Source organism: Pygocentrus nattereri, chromosome 13 (genome assembly GCF_015220715.1).
Source record: "Pygocentrus nattereri isolate fPygNat1 chromosome 13, fPygNat1.pri, whole genome shotgun sequence".
Classification (NCBI taxonomy): Eukaryota; Metazoa; Chordata; class Actinopteri; order Characiformes; family Serrasalmidae; genus Pygocentrus; species Pygocentrus nattereri.
In genome coordinates this window covers 9,984,775-9,995,495 of record NC_051223.1, presented here as the reverse complement: position 1 = coordinate 9,995,495, position 10,721 = coordinate 9,984,775, and the positions used below count along the sequence as shown (strand labels likewise).

The 10,721-nt window shown below is 41.7% G+C and overlaps 1 protein-coding gene across 1 annotated transcript; it reads right to left on the bottom strand.

Moving 5' to 3' along the window:
* Positions 1-316: 316 nt before the first annotated feature.
* On the bottom strand, positions 317-10,083 carry aldoab (aldolase a, fructose-bisphosphate, b). Its single transcript, XM_017695141.1, has 7 exons — positions 9,973-10,083; positions 6,234-6,352; positions 5,176-5,442; positions 4,301-4,461; positions 3,946-4,204; positions 2,760-2,959; positions 317-709 (listed from the first exon to the last, which is right to left on the bottom strand). Exons 2-7 carry the CDS (start codon positions 6,343-6,345, stop codon positions 617-619), a joined length of 1,092 nt encoding a protein of 363 aa, XP_017550630.1. The 5' UTR covers positions 6,346-6,352; positions 9,973-10,083; the 3' UTR covers positions 317-616.
* Between the last annotated feature and the right edge of the window lie 638 nt (positions 10,084-10,721).

Genomic DNA, 10,721 nt, shown 5'->3' with positions numbered 1-10,721 from the left:
TATCTATATTGTCATGAGGAGTATTACTCATCTACTGTGGTATATTTTAAGAATGTTATCTGTCTGAAACTGCATGAATTTTCTCACATGACACATCGGGGGTACAAAAAAAAAGAACTCCCATCTAATGAGTAGGCGCCAGAATTAGGAATGATCTCACTGCCTGCTTCTATTTTAGATTCCTGCAACTGTAACCAAACCAACCAAACCTTTTGCAACACGTAAAGTCTTTTGTGTCACATTTTTTTTTCTGTGCATCTTAAAACCACATCCCTCACAGCTCAGCACTGAAATGGCATGAACCACAAACCACATGTTGGTGAGTTAGTTCTATTTATTTTGTTGTAGAACAACACAATGTGTACATATGAAAAAATGAACTGATGGCACACCTAAAAGTAATTGTGGGGTCATGAAGCTGACCATCGGAGTTCGTTCATCGGAGTTTCTCTCTCTCTCTCTCTTAGGACACCATTAGGCCTCTTTCATTGCGCTAAATGGCGAAGGGAGGACTGAGGTTGGAGAGGTGCGCTGAGAGCAGGTGGAACCAGTGGAAGCTCAGTCGTTTCTGTGGGGAGGGGGGGTTACAGGGGTGCAGAAACGTGGGTCGGGTGCTTTAATAAGCATGATTGGCCACAAACAGGGACTCTCCAGCTGCTGCTCCTGCACCACTGGAAACGTATTTGCCAATGGAAGCTGCACTGTTAGCCTGTAGGAAAGGTGCAACAAGGAGAAAGATCAGCAATCCAGCAAACTGAGTAGCATGTGCTTTTAAATAGAGCCCGAGACGTTAGAAGATCCTGAATCCAGGAGGGTTTACACTAATTTCTCTAATCAAAGAATGAATCTAGATAAGTTGTCTGTTTTGATAGACCTGTATCATGGGAAACTGAACTGTCTCTCACATTTTAAAAATAAATGAGTGTGATATATGTCAACACTTAAAGCAGGGTTTCTCAACCACAGGGCAGAGAACAAGTGAGCCGCAAAGTATCCCTAAGACCTATACTGAGGGGGTGCAGTGGTCTGAAGTGGGCCTGTGATGGCACTTTGTCATAAAGATCAGTGAAAAAGAATTGACTTAACAATAAATAAAGAAATATAAAATGTTTGACAGATTACAACATTAATACAAGATCCACAATAACAGGGCACAATGGCAGCTTTGCTTCTAGAAACACGAGTTGTCCACTCATATCAATATCCTGCTGATATTTCATGCTCACTGATATACTTCACATATTGCATATATTTCCCAAAAATGACATTTGTAAGCAAAAACATTGAGTTTGGTTTTCTTGTGGTGCTTTCTACTGATAAAGAGGCGGGCCTTGAGGTGGATAAGTTGGGACAGTCGCGGGCGGGAGGTTAGGGAACTGGCCCTATGACTGGAAGTTCACCAGTTCAGTCCCCAGCACCGGCAGTACATGACTGTGGTGTCCTTGAGCAAGACACCTAACTCCCAACTGCTCCCTGGACACTGCGGGTAGGGCTGCCCCCCACTCCGTACAAGTGTGTATGTGGTGTTTCACTTCACAGATGGGTTAAATGCGGATGTGAAATTTCCCCGTTGTGGGAGTTTAGCCCCACCCACTTATACTGAAGTTATAAGCAATGTTTCATCCTGGGCTTTTTGAAAGAGGCAGTGTGCCTTAGCTTTAGCGGCAAAACAGCTGCTGAGATAGCCAAGCTAGTTTTAGCCTAGCTGATAACTGATAATGCTAAGTAAAAGCAGAACGCCATTAAGACAAGTTTTATTCTAGACCATAACTTTTTTCTCATATGTTAGAAAGGTTTAAACGATAGAACACAATGGAGAATAACATCACGGCTGTGATTCGGGCACAAGTACGAGCTGGAGGTAAGTGTAGTAAATCATCACAGTGTTATCATTTACAATAACACACGACCTCCTGTGTTCTGAGGCGTTTATACAACTGTTATGCAAAAATGAAAAAAAGTAAGACCCGAACATCAAATCAAATGTGCTTTAATATTTATAGTTCCTTCCACCAAAAAAGTAGTACCCTTTTCGCATTACATACAGAGCGATAAAAGTGTCGCAATATCAGGTTCAGCTCAGCTTTTTCAATATTTCTCAGATCAGTCTGAATCTGGTCTCTAGATAAAACTGAAAATAATGGTCTTCAGTCATCCAGGTTGCTTAGAAACAAGTGCAAATAAGAACGCATGGAATTATGTACAAAGAACTCCGCCGTACGACATCAAAACGGATGGTGATCTCAATCATGAATCAGCCACAGTGAAGAGAAACAATGTGTTATGCTGATGTTGTGAAAGTCAGCCAATAAAGGAAAGCATTCAGGCGACTCAGGAGCCAATGGTTGTGATCCTACGCGTAGTTTGGGGGAGGTAAAGGGGCCTAAATAGTTAACTGAAAAGGATAATCATTTTATTCTCTCATTTCTATCATAATGTTCATCATTATTTTCTACTTTTATTGATCATGAAATTCAGGTTTCACTATTACACTCCAATTTTCAAGCTCTTCTGTCCAAGTGAGTTTGATATGAGGACATACAGAAGGCGAAACCAGTAAATGTCAGTCTGTGATGTGTGCTTATTTTATGATGAAATTTGACCATGCATGAATGTGGGATGATACTAAGTTAAGTGATACTTTTTTAATCCCCAGCCCACAACTGCCCCAAAGAAACCACTTTTCGAAGAAGGTGGGATTAAGTACAAACTGTAATAATATTATGTGGTTCTCTAATCCAGAGCGCTGGTCTACATACCAAAGCTCTCTTGATGAAGTCCTCCTGGCAGGCCTTGCTGTTTTCCTTCTTTCCTCCCCAGGCCTTGAGGGCAGAGGCCTGCAGGGCACGGCCGTAGGAGAAGGTGAGGGCCCAGGGTTTGTGCAGGGGACACTGGTTAATGGCATTCAGGTTGACTGAAGCCTCCTCCTCACTCTGGCCTCCTGACAGGAAAGTGATGCCTTTTGAGAAAGAGATAGGAACAGGTAGTTAGTGTCTCAGAGTGCGTTATTAATGCATAATGGACACTGTATGGACACTGTACAGTCTCAGGGCCATGAATGTTGTACACTGCCCTTCAAAGGTCTGCAATGTTTTTCAGCATTACAGACACCAGTATGGTTACAGATACATGATTAAAATCATTCTAATATGCTAGTCTTGTGCAACTTCACAGGTTTCAAATAATTAGTAGCAAACTAGCAAGCTGTAAAATGTGTACGATAAACAATCAAGAGCTGTAGATGACAGTAAAACGACTGAAAAAGACGTTTGAAAAAAGTGCATCAACAAAACATAAAACAACATCTTTGCTATCTAGTTTTTGATATTTTAAGTCACGTTCTTATAAAATAAAGTATTCATGTCACACATGATTCCAAACTTTTGAACAGCAGTATATTTGTGACTGGGTGGGAAGCGTGTGAGTTTGTGGAGGTGTCAGCATTAATTCATTCGAGCAGTTAGCACTGGTGCTACAAAATTTAAAGTGTAGCGCAAATTAAAACACTGTAGCACAGAGAGAAAAAGTCTATAATAATACTAAAATGATTAATCATGATTAGTGGAGTGACCCTCATTTTGTGGAGAATACAGACACAAGAATTCCCCACAAGGGGGCACTGTTAGCAAACAAACAGAACTTTTGTGCAGCAGAAAAACAGATGAAACCCACACATGAACCCACACCAGAAGAATTTTGCGCATCAAAGATTTCTGGCATTCAACACATGAATTTGATCTAAATCAGGTAGTTTGAAAATTACAGAATACCTCTAAATGTAAGCAATGGCCTCACCGAAGTCCAGTTGTTCAAACATTTGGATTCACTCTATAGTTTTCGAACTACCCAATGGACCACCATGAACACTAGAACTGACCATGCTGTGGACAATATTATTGCATTGTACGGCCCTATAGTGCATGATTACAAGTGTGGATGGCTAACCAGGGACTGCAGAGGGCACGGTGCGTCGCAGGGCAGTGACAGTCGCCATGGCGACCTCCTGAGGGCTGTACTTGTGGGAGCAGGAGTGGCCAGCGGTCACCATGTTGGGTTTGAGCAGAGTGCCCTCAAGGTAAACGTGATGCAAAGACAGGGCACTGTAGACCTCAGCCAGAACCTTCTCGGTCACGTACTGGCACCTCTTCAGGTCATGGTCACCATCTGGGAGAATCTCTGGCTCCACAATGGGGACAATGCCGTGCTAATGGGATAGACATAATAACGTATAATGTTCGATGGATAATGTTCAGAATGAGTGATATAGCATGTCTTCGTATAGGATATGCTTGCGCCTCACCATCTGGCAGATGCTAGCATAGCGAGCGAGCACGTTAGCATTCTCTTTGATGGCCAGGCTGGAGGGGGTGGTGGGGGTGATCTTCAGCACGCAGCGCCACTTAGCAAAGTCAGCTCCGTCCTTCTTATACTGAGCACAGCGCTCGTACAGGCCATCCAGACCTGAGCAGAAAGCAGTTAAGAGAGAAACCATGAATAAATATAAAATATAGCTTGAGAAAATATAGAGGCAGAACTATTAACTCAGAGCATGATGCTGCCTTCATGTCCAACAGATTGTCCTGTCTCCCACTTAGGAGGTCAAAGTCTTTAGATTCGAGAGCTCTGTAACTGGAAGCAGGGTAAGAGCAAGAGTGACCACGACTGAGTCTAAACATGTCTAACCATTTTTGTGGTACCTCCTTTAACTTGAGAAAGAAGAAGGATGTATTCCATTAAAAATCTAAGGAAATGTACAAGTATTTCCATTTTTATACAACAAATTGGTTTTGGGCAGTAGAGTTTTTTTCATCACTGCTACTGAGTGCTGACTGGTTGGCATTACTGCTACTGAGTGCTGATTAGTTGCTCCTTCTTGCCCCATTTTTGACCTTCAGAGTCCCCAGAACCCTAACTATAACCTTGAATATTGTTTCATAGGTTTCCTAAATGTGTCATATAAAGATCTGAGGGAACGTAGAGCTCTGGAAACTTAGGTACGCTGTCAATGACCACTAAAACTGTCCTTCTCTCTGCTATGATGAAATGGTAAGTAATCAATTACTTTTCAAATTTGTTAATTACAATTTTTGTAACTTTTAGCTCAGGTAGTCTTTTGGTAGCTTCTGGATTATTTCCTCTTATATAGGAGGCATGCATAAATGTCCGTTTACGCACCCTGGGTGGTTGTCTCTCCATTGGTTCCGGCCAGAGGGACCACACCCTTGTCCACCTTGATGCCCACCACAATGCCCCTGTCCTTGATCAGTTGGGTGAACTGCTTGCCAGCATCACTCTTCTGGTAGAGGGTCTCGTGGAAGAAGATGACTCCACCAATGCAGGGCAGGATGCGGTCGTCGGCGGTGAAGAGCAGCTGGCGGTAGAACCTCCGGTTCTCTTCAGTGTTCTCAACATTGATGCTCTGGAAGCGCTTGGCCACACTACCTGTGGTTTAAGTGATTGCAATGAGACAAACAGAAAGAGGAAGCAAAAAGTCAAAGCAAGCAAAGCAGGGGTGTGTCAAAGGGCCCCGCACTCTACCTGTTTTCTTTTCTCTCCTGGTCAAAATACAGTTCTTTTGCAGAGCGTAGAATTCTGCAGAGAACTGTCTGGAAGCCCATTTACACCATTAGCTCTGGTTTTGGTTATGTCAAAACTTTGCCTCAAATTAACATTTATTATGTCAAAAGAATTACTTGCTATGCTAAAATAATGAATTTCTTTCTTGAAAGGTAAAAAATAAATAAATGTTTCCATAAAAATCCATTATTTCAAGATGCTATCTTAAAATCTCAAAACATTTATTATTATTTTGAGAAAGTAGGTCAAAATCTTGAAATAAATCACTGATTTGATTTAGCAAGTCATAATCTTGACAACAATGAATTACAGATACTAAGTAAAATTTCTGAGAAACATACTAATTCTTTTATGATTATAAGTAAACATTTTGAGTAAATGAATCATTTCCAGATACATTTCAAGTTAAACGTTTGAAAAAATAACATCATGATTATAAATAAAAAACATTGAGAAAACTCATTATTTTATACTATATACTAAGTCAAAATCTGGAGAAGTGATTATTTCAATACATCAGAATTTCAAGAATTCATTATTTTATGTTTATAAGTAAACATTTTGACACACTACTATCAGAAACAGGTCACTTTCTTTTCTTGTTGAGTCTCCACAGGTCATAAATATGATTTGTCTGTTCATGCAGGTGTGGATACCTGTGGATTCATCGGCAGCGAGGATTCCCTTGCCAGGGGCAACAATCTTCTGAGCAATATCACTGAGCTCCTTCTTCTGCTCAGGAGTGAGGAATGGGTATGCGTGAGGCATCGTACCACTGAGGGAAGGGGAGAGAGAGAGAGAGAGATAGAAAATGAGTAATAGAGCAAAAGTGAGAGAAAAAATTGAGAAAACATGAGACACTTGGTGTGACTTAACTGCTTTAGCAATATAAAATGAGAAGCACAGAACTCAACTGGCTGGCCGAAAATGAAAAAAAAAGCAGATAAAATGAGATGGAGAGAGAAAAGAGGAAGGTAAGATCAGGCCGAAGACATAAATGGATATTGAGAGAGAGAAAGAGAGGAACTTGCAAAACCAAGACAGAGAGCAACATTTCCTCTGCCGAAAATGTGCCTTTTTACGGATTGTGTTTGGTATGGATACCCCATACTGAGACTGCAGCTGGGTTCTCACAGCCTAGCACTGTACATGTTTCCTGTTTACTGGCACTAAAACTCCTGATTTCAGTCTCTGATTAGCTATTAAACTCAATTAGGTGTATAAAAGCCAGAGCACACTGAGCCAACAAACATTCAACATCAGCATTGTAATGTTGGCTGTTGTCTTTATACCAGAGGTGCCTAACCTTTTTGTCTTGGGGTCCAAATTGCAATATTAAAGATGCTAGGAATCCATCTATCTAATATATTTATATCGTTAATACTATCAGAACTGTCAGAACAAAACCTTGTATCTCCATTTTTGTCTCCATTTTTCAGTTTTTGACATAATTTGAAATGATATATTTTATGTAGGCGGCACGGTGGCGTGGTGGGTAGCGCTGTCGCCTCACAGCGAGGAGGGCCTGGGTTCGATTCCCCGGCCGGGTGACCAGGGTCCTCTCTGTGTGGAGTTTGCATGTTCTCCCCGTGTCTGCGTGGGTTTCCTCCGGGTTCTCCGGTTTCCTCCCACAGTCCAAAGACATGCAGTCAGGCCAATTGGACATGCTAAATTGCCCCTAGGTGTGAGTGTGTGAGTGACTGTCTGTGTGTCTGTGTGTCTGCCCTGTGATGGACTGGCGACCTGTCCAGGGTGTATCGTGCCTTTCGCCCGAAGACTGCTGGGATAGGCTCCAGCACCCCCCCGCGACCCTGACGGAGAAGCGGCTTGGAAAATGGATGGATGGATGGATATTTTATGTAAATTTCATTATGAACGTACCAACAGAAATGACCTAAAATTACTTGGAAAATGTCTGGTTCCATTGACTTACATTAAAAGTAATGTATGTTTTTTCCTTCTCCTGTAAAGTTGGCATTTTGGAGATATGAGGTTTATATTTCTGTGATTATAGATTATCATTGTCATTTAAATAGTATTATATAATTGACATAATGTTAGCACAGTGGCATATTTTAACAGTTCTAACTCTCGATTAGCTACACTGATCCAGATACAAGTCCTTTATGAGCCGATGCCAAACCAATCTTTATGTTTTTATAGATAATGCAGCCACAAAATTTGGTTAGACGTGCCAGGCTGCACTAAAATCCATTGATTTTTAGTATGTGAATAATGTAACCCTCTGGCCTGCTACTTATTTTTATTATAATTATAATGTAATCATGTGTTTAATTCTGTCTTGATCTGGTTCGACTGTCTGATATTATGATTTGGCTACCAGTTATTTTAAAATACTGTATCTTGGGTTTATTTATAGTGTCATGAATACACTATGGCAGTGGTCTCCTACTCCGGTCCTGGAGATCTACCTTCCTCTGGACTGTAGTTCGAACTACAATCTGTCACACCCACTCCAGCTAATTAACTTCTTCAGAAGTCCTTGATTGGCTGGAGCAGATGCATTAGTGTAGGTAATTACTGTGAAAGTAAACCCTGCAGGAGGAGGGTGGGTGACCACTGCACTACGGAGCAGTATCCCACACCTTCCTCTTGGATAGTTTCATTTTTAATCACTCGCGATTTAAAACGTTGCAGGAGTGTATGTTGCACACATTTCTGGCGGCATGCTGGTCAGTGAACCCATGGGATGAGCCGGTGTTTGCCAGAGGACACAGATGGCCTTTAGAGCTTGGAAAACGTTGAAGTGTGCAGAGGTACAAAGCCCTTAAATCTAAGAACCACACAAACACACTTCTTTAGATTATTACACCAAATGCTCATAGCTTCACAACCGCCTTGGCTGTGGCTTCATGTGAAGAAATGACTCTAAATGGCTCAAGCTTTGGAGCAGAAATCCAGTCAAGTCAAGGCAGCTGTATGATTGTCTGCACGTAGTCACCCCCTCCCAGACTTATCTCTTTGGGGGAGGGGGGTATGACAAGCATGTTCATGAAACCTTTTCTATTTGGACCCTCTTATCCTTGACCTTTGGCTCAGCCATGTGTGGCACCCCCCCTCCCTCTATCCTTCCCTGCTGCCCAACCAATAGGTCAGGCTATATATAAATGTTGTCAAAGACAGCTGCTCTTGAAATGCCCTTGCTCGTAATGCCAGCAGGGCTCAGGAGGCTGCCCTACAAAGTTGGAATATAGAAATGCGGCATGCGTCGGTCAGGTCACATAACTTGGGTTAGCCTTACTGATTTGATCTTTGGACAAAATTCTTTCTGGCGTTACAGCTCATCTGGCATCAGCTGCCCATTGACATGAAGGCCTGTTTGCTGAATGGCTGCATGCTAATCCAGGCTTAGGTTTGGTGTTTAACCTCCTAATGAAATGCAATGGGGCCTGAGATTATTGTGAATGAGGTTCTTGTTTCAGGTCATTTCAAGAGTTCTGTCTCATAATGTGCTGCAGAAGCAAAGACTTAGAAAATAAAGTGGTTCTAAGTGCAGAGTCAGTCAAAATGATGTTTTCAGCAGAGGGAAGGCTTGGACCATTTCTACTCGTCCAATCATGATTCCCACCATGTAAAGGGCAGCTCCCATTTTTTTTGCATTAAATAAGAAACACAGAACAGATATGTTCATATTTGCCCATGTTAAAAACATGTACAATTTCCATGCAATATAAAATTGAATGTACTAAATATTACATTTGAAATATATTTTTGACTATTTCTCTATCACAGCATGCACATTTAATCAGTATATACATGTATAAAGATGCTAACTAGTGGCAAAAGCCACTTCATGCGCAGATGCCACATTTACGCCACACTTTGTCAAAATGAACGAAGAGAGTGTGTGAGGTGTGATGTCTGAACATGAATGTTTCCAGTTTACACGAAGCGGGCTGGACGTCAGCGTGTTAGCCACAACAATTATTTAACTTCTCCCCCACTCAAGCTGTTAGCTCAGGTACTGATGTCTGAAGTTGCAGAGCGTGTTCTCTTCAAAACACTTTCTGCTGTTGCAGCAGAGCGATCCTCTGTGTAGGACTATCAGTACAAAACTTGGTACCTACATTGTATTTTTGTACTTTTTTACAGAACTTGAAAATGCTAGCCGCCTTAAATGCTCAAACTTCACGATGAATAGGCCAAAACAGAAGCTCAAGAATTACTTGAAAAGAAACTAGTTCCATTGACTTCCATTCATAGTGCTTCTCCTGCATGTTAGACATATAAGATGTTCTAGCAATGCAATAATGATTTTTCATACCCAAACATAATAAATCGAGCCTTAGAGACTCCCAAATAGGATGTGCATCCCATAGCAGTCATAGGCCAACATCAAACTTCACAACTGCACTTAGAAACTTTATGTCTTACCTTTTTGGCTGAGAGGACACCTGAGGGAATGGAGGGACTCCGGACGAGTGAGAGAGAGAGAGAGGGGCAGAGGAAAAGATCCGACTTTAGCCTGTGACGCCCCCTTGTCGGCCTCAAACACTGTATTTATCTGGCATTGTGACCCCTCACATTTGAGTTGGAGGGCTAAAATTATCTCCAACCCGACACTGGAGAAGGGCGGCAACATTCCCTCATGTAACACAGAGAGAGAGAGAGAGAGGGAGAGAGGGAGGGAGAGAGAGAGAGAGAGAGAGAGAGAACAAGAGCAGGGTATTTAAAGTAGTACTGAGTGAGATAAGCAGATAAGAAGAAAGAGATAATGGTGAGGGTGAGAGATGGAACTGGAAAATGCAAAAACACAGAGAATATGGAGAGAAATTTAGAGATATCAGCTGGTAGAGCGCAATAAATGGTCAACTCTAAGGCTGTAACAGCCATTAAGTTCACCAGCCTTACACGTTTTAGTTTGCAGGCCAAAACCAAACATGCCTTCTAGAAAAGTGACTCAGGCCTTTTTGAAACGCAGTGCAGACGTTTGCTGCTCCTTTATGTGTAAATTTAGCTGGTTCCAATAAAGAAACCCATGTTTAACTGTAGTGAACAAGACAGAAAGACAAACAGAATGTACTTTCAGTTCTAATTTGGCTCTGCTTTAGCTTTGAGGTGAGCATAGAAAAGCCTCCCTATCTGTGTAAAACCCCCCACAATCTCCTGTTTTTCCTTTTTTC